This window comes from Carassius auratus, unplaced genomic scaffold (assembly GCF_003368295.1).
Source record: "Carassius auratus strain Wakin unplaced genomic scaffold, ASM336829v1 scaf_tig00001155, whole genome shotgun sequence".
NCBI classification, from domain to species: Eukaryota; Metazoa; Chordata; class Actinopteri; order Cypriniformes; family Cyprinidae; genus Carassius; species Carassius auratus.
In genome coordinates, this window is record NW_020523344.1 from 1,053,415 (window position 1) to 1,067,800 (window position 14,386).

At 34.7% G+C, this 14,386-nt stretch overlaps 1 protein-coding gene across 2 annotated transcripts in view; it reads right to left on the bottom strand.

The window, feature by feature from the left end:
* Positions 1–1,811: 1,811 nt before the first annotated feature.
* The window catches only part of LOC113069262 (growth/differentiation factor 11), a 48,671-nt gene continuing 36,096 nt past the window's right edge, over positions 1,812–14,386 (bottom strand). The window contains exons 2-3 of one of the 2 annotated variants that reach the window (XM_026242295.1): positions 6,315–6,688; positions 1,812–6,122 (exon numbers count right to left, since the gene is read on the bottom strand). In XM_026242295.1, coding sequence (XP_026098080.1) covers positions 5,745–6,122; positions 6,315–6,688 — 752 coding nt within the window. In that variant the 3' untranslated portion in view covers positions 1,812–5,744. Of the gene's footprint in view, positions 6,126–6,314; positions 6,689–14,386 lie in introns of both variants that reach the window. The other variant, XM_026242294.1, reaches the window with a different exon arrangement.

Below are 14,386 nucleotides of genomic sequence, written 5' to 3' on the forward strand. Positions count from 1 at the left end.
TAACTCACTGTCATCCGTTGTCTGCAACACATTACTTCTGCCTCTTTGTCTTTCAGCCATTTTCTCCCCTGCTAAAGAAACTCTTAAGCCTCTTAAATGTCCTCGTCTGTGCTCTTAACAAGTTTGACCTTAAGACCTCTTTTAAGGGTTAAGATGCTTTCTGAATTACTTTTTTCTTTACTAGGATTTTTTCTTTATTTTTAAGAGTAAACGCACACATTTCTAAGAATTTTCTTAGAATTTTGTCTCTAGGTGCTACTTTTTGCATTAAGATTCTTTATGAATACGGGCCCAGGTGTTCTTAATCTAAGCCAGCCCACAGCACCCTCTCCTAAGGACATATCCCGGCAATATCCTGGTACAGATTGATTTTTTTAACCGCAAGTGGCAAAGGACTAAAATTGGCAAAAATTGGCCAAGGGTCAAGCATTTTGTTTTGTAAATCTTTCGTTGTCATCAAGCACAGAAAGAGAGTATTTACACACAATGGGTATCAGAATTTCAAAACATATTGCTAGAGGTGACCATGATTTTAGTACAACATGTTCCTGGCTCAACATCCTCGTTGTTCCTGGAACAACATTCCAATTAACCAATCAGAACTGAGGGATAACTTTTCAGGAAATACCTGTTTGAGGCTTATGATTAGGGTTGGGTCGTTCTGCACTGACTTTAGGAATAAATTATGGGTAGGGTTAGGTTTAGGGGAAGGGTTTGTGTTTAGTCTATATTTTTGGACCGTAATTTTGATCCAGGATCAACAAAAGATGTTGATCCAGGAACATGTCTTGCTTGGCAAATCACAGTGGCCTATTACTAGTGCAGTGCAAAAATGCTTAGTGGAATATGTGGAATGAATTTACTATTAGAAAAGAGAAATGTTAAAGAATAACATTTTTGAGTAAAGTTCATGTAAAAGTAATACATGAAAACAGATACAAGCAGTTGCTGAATCATGTACCAGACAATTGCACTAAGAATCCACAAAAATGCAAAACACACACTACAATATACTAAACAAACTTATTGAATTAAATAGGCAAATATGGTGAGAGATAAAATAAGTAGTGAGATTGAGGCCCCGTCCACACGGAGACGCGTTTCTGTGAATACACACAAATTTTTTATCGGATAGGCTTTTCGTCCACACGCATCCGGCGTTTTCGTAAGGTGAAACCGCTATTTTTTGAAACCGGGTCCCAAAGTGGATAAATTTGAAAACGCCGTCTTTGCGTTTTCGTCTGGACGGCTAATCCGTATATTTTCAGAAACGGTCATCAGCCCACGTCTTTCCCCTAGTCAGACACCTCTACGTCTAGTAACAGCAACAAAAACATGAACAAACACTGAACGATTGTCTTTTTATTAACTAACATTAACACAGATTAATACATGTATTATTCCATGTTCGATTGTGTTCCACGCGCAAGGTTTATGAGCATAGTCCAAGTCTTCTTCTCTGTTTTTAGTGTATCTCTGTGGCAGAATTACAGCGCCACATACTGGTCTGGCATGTATACAACATCATTTTGCGGTTTCGTGTGGACGTGGATATTTCTTGAGACGAGGAAAAAAAAGATCGGATTGGGGTAAGCTCCTTCTCCGTGTGGACGGGACCTGAGATTGGACTGTTTGCCTTAATAGTGGATGAGAGCAAGCATGTCAGCAAAAAAGGGCAGGTTTCTGTGATGATATGTTAATTGCACAAATTATTTGTGCTCTTATTACTCTTATTACTCTTATTGCTAATCAGTCAACACAGTCAATGAATTAAGAAAAGGGCATTCATTTTGTATTCTAAATAAAGTATTTATTGTACAAAACATGATCAAACAAAAATAAGGACAGATATAATGATGAAGTATTCTTATTTGCATGAAAACCAAACTACATAATTTCTTTACAAAACATAAAGAATGGTTGAACATGACTAAAACAAGTAGGTAAATCTTCAAAACAGAGTCTGTAAACTGTATATAATGTAGAATGTTTTCATTTGGATTTTTTTCTTTTTTAACATTTACAAATCACAATTCTTTTTTTCTCCGCATATTGTATGACAAAAACATTTAGAACATCACATTATACAGAAGTTTGAAATTGTACAGCTTAACAGGGTAATGGCTTACGTTCTCCATATCATATTTTCCATTCTTTGTATCCTTAAAGGACATTACTATAGAGACCCTGTGGCATTTTATAAGACTTGTACATAATTCAAGTAATAATGTTCTAAAAACATTGATAGAACTGAAATGGCAAGAATAAAAAGTCTGAAGTAATTACATGCATTTGTATTTTTCAGATGTTCTACAATTTGTCGTTTTTTATTTCATAGCAAGGTTTCAAACTTCAAAAGAACTGAAATGGCAAGAATAAAAAGTCTGAATTACATGCATTTGTATTTTTCAGATGTTATACAATTTGTCGATTTTAATTTCATAGCAAGGTTTCAAACTGTTTTGATGAGGTAGGTTTGAATTATTTTGTGATTTAATTTTCAGTAGGAATAATTACTTGTGGCCCATATAACCTTCCTTCTGCTGGGTACCAAGTTAAAATGTTCATTGCTAGTTAATACATAATTCAAGTCCTGCAAAACTTGCCTTTCAAATCAGATGTTATCTAGAATATTAAGGCTTTATAGACTTCTGTTTTGTGAATTTGATAGTATTATAAAACAGCAATTTAAAACTTCAGGCATAGATGAGCTTTTGAAAATTAAGACATGATTTGTTTTAAATGGCATAAACTCCATAGACATTACTAGGTTATTAAAATCCATCTACAAGGTTCTTGTGCTTAAAAAGGTCAAATAGAAATGGAAATAAAAAATTCTCGTGCCATTTTTACTTCCCATAGTGCAAAATTTATTGTTGGTACATAGAGTGCCCAAAATAATCTTTTATGCCCTTCAGCATGATCACACTGCCATCTTTTTCTCTTTTGTGATATATCTATATATTACTTAGATTTAGTATAAGAAGGCTCCTCTTTTATCCAACATCATAGTGCTTTTGTTTTCAACAATGGGACATATTTGAAGAATAGAAAAGATTTATATTCTACTGTACTACTACCCCTCTCCATCCTTTGCTTTTTCAGCTCTCCCAGAGTTTACTGTACCATTAAAGTTTGGTACGGAACAGGGAATAGTATTTAATTAAATACTTTTACTTTTCTTTACTAATTACTTTTCTCTATATTTCTCTAAACTGCAGACAAGTGTCTTATCTACAAAGGATAGAGTACTGTTGTGATCCACAGTGACATCTGTTCTTTGAATTCATATAAATACATGTGCCAATATAGAGATCTATATGTTATTGTATTAAGTGCAGATGAAAACTCATCTTTATTTAGTACAACTGCATATAGTCATGAACATTTTTATGTTTTATTTTGGTTTACCTTGGCAATGATTTATTGATAACAGATTTTAAAGGCAGAGTTAATGTAAGCAAAGACATTTCTGAAAATAGCATTTCTGTAAAATCGAAGAGTATGGATTTATTTTTATTTTTTTACACAATTACTGTTTGTGTCACATTTCACTTCTTTAAATAATAAATTTTTAATTTGGTGTTGACAATTAGGTCTACACCATAGTGAAAACAGCTTTAGTGGAGGGGCTGAGGTGCATTTGTCTCTTGTCACGATTTCTCTAATGCATAACATTAGCATTAAAATACAATAAAAAATACATGTAGGAAACCTAGAATGAGACTTAGTATGCTGGCTTAAACACTTTGGACTCAATTTCAAAACTTACAACTGAAAGATGCACACACACACACACACACACACACACACACACACACACACACACACACACACACACACACACACACACACACGCACGTAATAATTAAAAAATATATGATAATATTTTACTTTCCTAAATTATAGATCAACACTAACAACTCCACAAATGAATGAGTGTTTTGTCTTATGATCTATTATATCTTGCACTAAATTTTTATATCATCCTCCATTCCGACAGTATCCCCTTACCAGCTGTAATTCAACAATTTTCCAGCATTTTTATTTTCTATTTTCTCTGAATGTGTAATACTGCAAAAAGCAACAAGACAATGAGGATATATTTGATGTAAAGCAAAATTGTGGACCTGAATCTCAGAACTACCTAACAAAATGCATCCAAAAAAATGTGTGTGTATACAGTGGGTAAAGTAAGTATTGAACACATCACCATTTTCCCCAGTAAATATATTTATAATGGTTGTTGAAATTGAATTTTCACCAGATGTTGTTAGCAACCCAAGTAATCCATACAAATAAAGAAAGAAATACTAATTATTTTAGAAATTAAGTTCGGTGTTATAAAGTGGAATAACCCAGGGAAAAAGTATTGAACATGCTAACTGAAATTTAATTAATACTTTCATACAAAGCCCTTGTTGGTAATGACAGCTTCAAGTCACGCATCGAGAAACTAGTCGTGTGCATTGCTCAGGTGTGATTTTGACCCATTCTTCCACACAAACATTCTTCAAATCTTGAAGGTTCCGTGGGCCACTTTTTTGAACTCTACTCTTTAGTTCTTTCCATAGACTTTCTATTGGATTCAAGTCAGGTGATTGTCTGGGCCATTCTAGCAACTTTACTTTCTTTATCTGAAACCGAATGAGAGTTTCTTTGGCTGTGTGTTTGGGATCATTGTCTCGCTGGAATGTCCATCCTCATTTCATCTTCAACATCTGGGTAGATGGCAGCATATTTTTATCAAAAATGTCTCTGTACATTTTTCCATTCATCCTTCCTTCAATTATATGCATTTTACCAGTGCTAGACCATGATTTTTTGGGGTGATGTGCAAATGCCATGTGACCCCCAAACATGGTGTGATAATTAATTTCACTCCTCTATCAGAAATCTTGTGAGGAGCACCTGGCGGTGGCCAGTTTATGGTGAAATTTTGTCCTTTCCACTTTCAGATTATGTTCTAACAGTGCTCACTAGAACATTCATATAGAAATCCTTCTGTAACCAATGCCATCAGCATGTTTTGCAACAATAAGGTTGCAAAGGTTATGAGAAAGCTCTTTGCTTTCACCCATCATGAAATGTTTTCTGTGTGACACGTTGGTCAGACAAGGGGCAGGATTGCTTTCTAATTATTGATAGATTTCAGGTGGTGTCTTGGCTTTCCATGCTTTATTGCACCTCCCTTTCGTCATCTGTTCAGTACTTTTTCCCTGAGTCATTCCATTTTATAACACAGAATTTAATTTCTGAACTTATTTGTTTGTATGGATTACTTGGACAGTAACTGACTTCTGGTGAAAATTTAATGCCAACAGCACCTTTAGAAATATATTTACTGAGAATGTTTGTGTTTAATACTTATTTTGCCTGCTGTATATGTATATATACACACACACACACACACACACACACACACACATACATACATACATACATATACACACAAACACTCAGACAAATACACACACACACACACACAACACACACACACAATTGTGGTAGAACTAAAATTCAGATTCAAATAATAAAGTGAGAAATTAGGATCCTGGATCTAAGAGTGCTGTACTAGAGTTAAGAAGGATACAAATGTCTTTTTGTTCTCTGTACATTATGAAATACTATTTCCAAGGAGTGTGAGGACAATAAAAGGTAATTGCAGAGACTTGTAGGTGCTAGATTCATCCCTAATACCCTCCCTCCATCAATTTCCCTTAGCTCAACCAAAACATATTATTCTATGAACAGCCACAACGGTCCACCACCATTCCTGGGATTTTGCCATGGATTATCTGCTGTTTATCATTGAAGTACAACATATTTATCGGTGACATCTTCGTCGGTGTGCAGCATGGCCCTGCCGAGCCTCTAGGATTGGCATGCTGAACCAGATGAGTATGTGGGTACTTCTGCATGAACATGTACTCACACTGGCCTGAACAGTAGTTTGCCTTGTAACGTTTGGGTGCAATGATCCAGTCCCAGCCAAAAGCTTCAAAGTCCACTGTGAGCGGGTAGCGACAACAGCGGGATTCCATGGAGTGCTCATCACAGTCAAGACCCAGATTTCTCCGTGATCGCTTGGTTGTTTCAAGAACCCTGACCTCCAGGAATGGCTGCTGGAGATTACAGGAATAAGGAGACATACAAGAGATGGGTCAAGTACCTTGTATAAATTGTAGACTCATATGCTTCTCAAGTGACATAAAGCTAAAACAAAATAAAAATAAATAATATTTGGCTCAGTATGATGATTATTGTTTCCACTATAGCAGTATTTTTTATCTAGCAGGTCTAAGGGTCCTTACCAGTCCTTCCTCTCCAGGCCTCAGAGATGTCACAGCCAGGTCATTGCCACTCTCGTCATAGGCATTTATATCAATGCCCCAATTTGTGTGTGGTTGCTTGAACCAGTTCTGCAACACATGTTTGAAATCAATGCTCTGCCAATGACCAGCTTGGGAACTAAGCTCGATTTTGAGCGACCGGATGCGGATGTGTCGGCTTCCCTGCTCAGTGATAGGTTTAAGGCGAAGGATCTGCAGATAAACAGTGGACGTTTTCTGGAGTGGACGCAGATAAACCCACAGCTGGGCTTTCAGAACCTTGGTAAACATCAGTTTTGGACTGAACTTGAAGAAACAACAGCTGGGTTTCCCATCCACCTGCACCAGAGGTTCAGCTAAAGGAAATAAAATAAAATGCTTTTATTCACTGAAATTGCATTTAAAATGGTCAAATAGTATGACACTATGATATAAACAAAACAATATAAATCTAAAATAGAAATATAGCTGGCAGCAGCTTCAGGAAAACAATACACGGTGGCCACATGCATTTAACTCTTTCTAATCTTTTACCCTTACATCTAATCTGAAGGCGAATAGTAGGCATATTTTGGCATGCTGTCCTGGGGGAGAGGTCCGGGCCCGGAGCATAGCCCGAACCCAAATAACTCCCCCTATCCCTAATTTGGGATAAATAGATTAGAAGTGAGGAGTTGGGGTGGAGGAGGGATGCCGAAAAACTGTTGTGGGACAGGAGGTAGGAAGACTGGATATATATATATATATATATATATATATATATATATATATATATATATATATATATATATATATATATATATATATATATATATATATATATATATATATACGCTTGTGTGCTAGTTAAGATGATTAGCTAAACGAGATGCAACTGTGCAAAATTGGATGATTATCTGATCGTGCTCCTCCTGAACTTTGTTAATAAAACCCCATTCAGATGCTGGTGTCTGAAAATGGAATAATATATGGTGCCAATTGTCATACTTGCAATACAAAATATGACTGAAAAAGAATAAATGATTATTTAAGTATAAATATATCTTAAAATTACCTCCATATCAAACAAATGAGGAAAAAAAACACAGCCTTTTAATTAAATACATATTAAGTACTGTGACTGTAAAAAAAAAAAAAATATATATATATATATATATACATTTTTTTTTAGATAAAATATTTCAGCCACAAAACTTCAAGAGTATAAAACAAACAGACAAAGTTGAAGACAGAGTGAGATCAAAGTCCCAGATGGAGACTGATTACCAGTTATTTATAAATTTAAAATAAATTAAATTTTAAGGGGTCATATGATGCAATTTCAAGTTTTACTTTCTCTTTGGAATGTTACAAGCTGTTTGTGAATAGATAAAATCCCTAAAGTTACAAAGTCTAAAGTCTCTAACCCAAAGAGATATTCTGGTAACACTTTAGAGTAAGGTTCCATTAGTTAATCTTAGTTAACTACTTTAGTTAACATGAACTATGCAAGAAAAATCCTTCTACAGCATTTATCAATCTTAGTTAATGTTAATTTCAACATTTACTAATGCATTATTCAAGTCAAACGTGGTGCCTGTTAACATTAGTTAATGCTCTGTGAATTAGCATTAACTATAAATGAATAACTGTATTTTCATTAACTTACATTAACACACTCTGTCAGTTTAAATCTAGATTAAAGACCCACCTCTTTAACCTGGTTTACACATAGCACAAGGATTTCTAGGCTGCATTAATTAGGAAATCCGGGAACACTTCCCATAACACACAATGTACTTTCTACATCATTAAAAGAATGGCATCTACGCTAATATTAGTCTGTTTCTCTCTTATTCCGAGGTCACCATAGCCACCAGATCCAGTCTGTATCCAAATCCAGTTTCAACTAATATAATGATAATGGCATAATAACGCAGGTACACCATTTCAAAGATCAATAAGCTTTTATTTTATTTTATCCCACATGGAAAAAACCTATATAAACATAAATGTTTCAATATAGGTTTTTAATATATGTGACATATATGAAACTGGCCGTTTTCCTATATTATATGTACATATATGTACTAGTGCTGTCAAAATTAGCGCGTTAACACATTCGATTAATTTGAAATATTTAACGCGTAAAAAAAAAAAAACGCAATTAACGCGGTTGCAGTTTTTTATTTCCAGTTGTGGCCTATGTGTGTTCATCGTGCAAAGAAATATGGATAAGACCAAGGAATGACTTTTAGACGGAAAGTTTCAGTATAAAACTCTGCCGGATTACTCTTCAGTCTGCCACAAGAAACATTACTCTTCATTCAGTCTGCCACAAGAAACAGCAACATTAAAATCATGAACTCAAATGTCATTGTTTAAAAAAAACAAAAAAACAATGACTGTAACAGTGCGTAAATCAGACCTTTCTATAATGCTAACGTTAATTAGCTTAAACGAAAATAACGAAATAATTGTGTAGCGGAGTATTTTTTGTACACAGTGCCGCGAACTGTCAATCTCTCCTGTACGCGCGCATCACTGTCCTCCTCAGCTGTAGCAACTTGCGCTCTCTCTCTTCATCAAGCTTTAAAACAAAAGGGGGACAAAAAGATCATATTGTCTTTGTGCATAGGCTATAGATTAATTAGATAAATGAATATCTAAATTTGTGCCTTGCCATCTACAGTATTTTTTTAGAACTTAGAAAAAAGATGCTGCAGCCAATGAACAGCCAGCGGGGGCTGCAGGACGACTCAACCTCCGCAGACAGTTTTTAATGTTTATCAGACAATAAATACTCAAGATTTTGCTTTAGTATAACTCACAACTAGTTTCACACACCTTCTCCGGCCACGTTGAGTTGTTGACACTTAACAGTGGGAAAAGCGACACATGCGCTATTCACTTGTATAACTTAAGGGTGAATGGGTAATGTAGTTTCTGCTCTGTGTGGGATGAATTAGGAAGCTTGCATTGTGAAGGGCGCTCTGAAAATCGGCAGTGCAGGTAAAAGATTAAAACCTCTATTAAAACAGATGTCCAAATGAGCGTACCGGTACGCTACAAGTACGTTCTGGGCGCACGGAGAGGTGGCGGTACGCTCAAGAGCTATATTTGGAAGTGGCAGTACTGAGTACCTGTGCTCTGGCCCACTTAAAGCACTGGCAATGACTATACTTCGGAATTTTTTTGCAGTCCACTTAGAATTCAACATGGAAATTATTTTTGTTTTTTATTGGCATTGATTGTTTTGAAATTCAAATGGTAATTACATGCCTGTGTTTTTATTTCTGTAATAAATATGGCTTTCAAGCCAACAGTTAACTTGGAGGATATTGATGGTTTATTGCAGGTATGTTGTTTACATGAGAAAATCTGTGTTACAAGTTAAACAAAAATTCCAATAAACAATAATATTTTGAATTTAAATAGTTTCTTTGTCTTGAGTTTACTTTAATTATTTACATTTTACATTTACATAACCAAAAAGTTTCAGTCTTTTAATTGCGATTAATCGCGATTAAATCGCGATTAATCGCGATTAATTTTAAAAAATTGTGCGATTAATTAGTTAATTTTTTTTAATCGATTGACAGCACTAATATGTACATATATATGTACAAATATATGTATATATATGCACACATATATTTACACATATATGCACACATATATATACACATATGTACACATATATACACATATGTACATGCACACATTGCATTTGGTGGATGTAACGGTGAATGTGTGGATGTGTATGAGCTGTGATGTGAATCTGGAAATGACTTGAAATTGAAAAAAAAGTTTGACAAAATAAAAATTAAAAACCATTTTGTTATACATTTCCTTATTTTCCACTATCTTCCTACAAGAAAGAATTGACCTTGTAAATATTTCTGGAAAACGTGTAGATATCATAGTTAATATATCATGTTAATATATTGCCATAGTTAAATTCCATCACACGCCAATTACATGTGATACCAATTTCACATGTTCGCCACATACATAATTCTTGCATCATTTTTTTTCATTAATTCTTAGTTTTTGCCTTGATAATAGAAAATATGAGCTAGGCATTATGTATGACAGTCAAAAATGAGATATGAGCTACAAAAATTACCAGATCCTGCCATTAGCTATATAGAAGACATATCTTGTATGTATAGGGCTTATATGTGGATATGAAGAAGCAATGCAGGAGACCTATATTTCCTGTATATGCACATATATGCACCTCAATTTTACCTATATGTGGCATATATACGAATATATGCAACATATCTACGGCATATATGCAGCATATATGCAGTATATATGCAGCATATACAGTATTGTTCAAAATAATAGCAGTACAATGTGACTAACCAGAATAATCAAGGTTTTTCGTATATTTTTTTATTGCTACGTATATTTCTACTCTCACACACATTAATTTTTCCTTTCACATACATACATTTCTACTCTTTCTCACACACATACATTCTCCTTACACATACATTTACTTCTATCTTTTTTTGTATCCATTACTTGCTGTTTAAGCAGGAATTCATTCTCAGACCAGGAAATACATGTGCAAGAACTGATCAGCTCTTCCTCACAATTTTACAGTTATGCTATTCAAAGTCATCCTTTTTCTTTTCAAGTACATATTTTAAGTTTTTAACTTGGGCATATCATTATGCAACCTATGTGTTTTACAGATCTGTGTACAAGTGTTAAGACACTGATTTTGATTGTATTAAGAGGGCTTAATGCTAAATAAGTTTTCTACTGGTCCAGTTCGGCCAGTGGTTTAATTTTTTTTACTTGCCCTGGCAAAATTTTCACAGGACTTGCCACAATCAATCAATCAATCAATCAATCAATCAATCAATCAATCAATCAATCAGACTTATTTTTTTCATTGTTGACTGTAACATTGTATTTTAATAAATAATAACCATTTTGCACAAATAGGTACAATAGTTCAAAGATAAAACTAAAATAAACCATTCTTTTTCAGGCCTAACTATTCCAGTTAAGGATGCACTGATCAGGATTTTATTTAATTTACAATCAAATGAGCCGATTCCCATTCTCATTGGCAATTTATTTAGTTCTTATTCTTTTTCTCCTTTTTTTTCGTTTTTACATTTATTAAATGTTTATTTTGCTCTGTTACTGGCCAAACTAACCTTGAGCAAACAAACAAACAATATATGCAACATGAAGCAAGTGCACAAAAACATCAGATGGGCTGAATTAATATTTTATTATTACTATTTATTATTATTAGTTTTATTTCCTTAATTATATGTGTGTGTGTGCACTATGTTTGTACTTTCTGTACTGGAAGCTCCTGACGAAATTTCTTCTGTGTGTAAACACTTGGCAATAAAGCGCTTTCTGATTCTGATGAAAATGCTAATTCAATCTCTGACAGCAGGTGGCGCTTATAGAACACTAGTCTAGCACTGAGTTATTGCTGCACGCAGAGCTGTGCAATTGAATAAATTAGTAAATAAAAATCTAAAAATAAATAAACCGCAATGAGTCTTGGGTTATTTAAATAATATAAAGATATCGCTGTCCCTAACTTGCTGTCTCCCACTTAATCCACTTCCTAAATTAAATGAAAGAAAAATAAATTAAAATAAAAAATTATATACATATAAATATATATATATATGTGTGTGTGTGTGTATGTATTTGAGGAGCAGAGAAGAGAGTAATTGCATTTGCTGTCAGTTTACAGTCAAATAGCTTGTGCAAAGTGCTAAATCTTTTATAATATGATTTTTTTTTGGCCAAATAACAGAAAAAACTGAGTGCTTACATAGTGACTGAAAACTTACTCATTTACTAATGTAACCTTGGTTCCCTGAGATACAGGAACGATTACTGTGTCTGCTTAAAACGCTATGGGAAAAAGCCTTTTTTCTCCTGAACTGAAGCCTTTATTCGCAGTGTATAAAAGTCTAAATAAAAACCAATGACCAATGACCTGGCAGCAGATCTGCACAAGCCTATGGTAAAAAAAAGCCCACAAGAGCATGCCAGGAGTCATCTGGCTATATAAGCAGGTATTTGCGAATGCAACAGGTTTCTTAGGTTACTTCGTCTGAAGCGATGACTTAGTCATCTGTCTACACAGTATGGCTTGCAATGCAGTCAGGTCAAGACACCTTTATTTATATAGCACTTTTAACAATACAGATTGTGACAAAACAACTGAACAGCATTAAATAGAAAAATAGTGTGTCAATAAAGCAAAAAGGCAGTTCATCATTTAATTCAGTGATGTCACCATCCAGCTCAGTTCAGTTTAAATAGTATCTGTGTAATCAAGTCGATGATATCGCTGTAGATGAAGTGACCCCAACTAAGCAAGCCAGAGGCAATGGCGGCAAGGAATCAAAACTCCATTGGTGACAGAATGGAGATAAAAACCTTGGGAGAAACCAGGCTCAGTTCTCAGAGGGGCCAGTTCTCTTCAGGCCAGATGAAACAAAGAGTTCAATTCCAGGCTGCAGCAAAGTCAGATCATCTTCAGAAGAATCATCTGTTTCCTGTAGTCATATCCATAGGCCATCTAGGATACAAGTGACTGTGGATCTGTCTCTGGGGCTCATCTCATTACTGCACTGACCATCTGATCTGGATACAGACTGGATCTGGTGGCTATGGTGACCTCAGAATAAGAGAGAAACAGACTAATATTAGCGTAGATGCCATTCTTCTAACGATGTAGCAAGTACATCGAGTGTTATGGGAAGTGTTCTGGGTTCCTGTTTTCCTAATTAATGCAGCCTAAAAATCCTTTAACAGATTTAAATATCAGAAATGTGTTAGTGTGTTATGTGTAAGCCAGGTTAAAGAGTTCTTTAATCTAGATTTAAACTGAGATATTGTGTCTGCCTCCAGAACAATAACACAGGTTATTCTAAAGAATGGGCACTATATAGGAGATCTGCCACCCGCAGCTGATTTTGATATTCAGGAATTTGTTGTGTATTTAAGGTGCTCCTGTTACATAAAAACATGGATGCATACATACGCATATGACATGGGAACAAAACATAAAAATTGATTTAGCAAGAATCTGGAACAGTATATTTGATTTATATACAGATTTTGTGCATTTTTATTCTATATAGAACTGTGTAAATAATATATATATATATATATATATATATATATATATATGCATATGTATTTACATAATACTTGAGAAGACAATAATTAAAGATGTAGAATGATTTACGAAAAATTTATTATAGAACACAGAATTACAGAACACAAGTAATTATTGATATGCTAGCTGTTTCAGCTGTAGATGGCATGGGGGAAAAACAGATTTTATGTCTAGATGTTCTAGTGCCCAGAGATCTGTAGCATCTGCCTGAGGGGATAAGTGTAAACAGGTTGTGTACAGGGAGAGGGGTCTTTTGCCGCATTTCCACCAAATTTACCTGGACTAATTGTACCAGGAACTTTTTTTCCCCAGGAACTATTTCCCTCCAGACCTGTTGTGTTCTGCGTTTCCACTGCGGTCTAAAGTTCTGTGAAGATTATGCAAACAGTCTGGTGACGTAGGTCTGTGTGGGTTTCTCAATACACAGTATGCTAATTTTGGACTTCCATCCTCGATAGTTCGCATTTGACTCGGGAGTGTGATGTCCGCGCCGACGCAAATCCAGTAATGTAATTCTGCAAACAGCAGCGTCCTTGAAAATATCAGTCAGCTCACCTTGGCTACTGCTATTTTTCTCACTGTATATTTACAATAAAATGAAGTAGAATATCAAATACTACTGTCTCCTTTCATTTTCATTTAATCATGAAAATAGCCACAGAAATGTACTTAGTTCAGGGAAATGTGTATATATACAGCCATTACAACGAAACAAAATATTATATAAATTGCTTATTTTTATTTCATTTTAACATATAGATACATTGAGATTACTTTTTAGATTTACCCAAAAGGAATTATATTTTATGTTTAACCACTAAAGAAACATCAGAGCCAGTGGCGAATGTCAAAAGGACTAGCTGAGTTGAGACTGCTCTAGGCAGATACATGG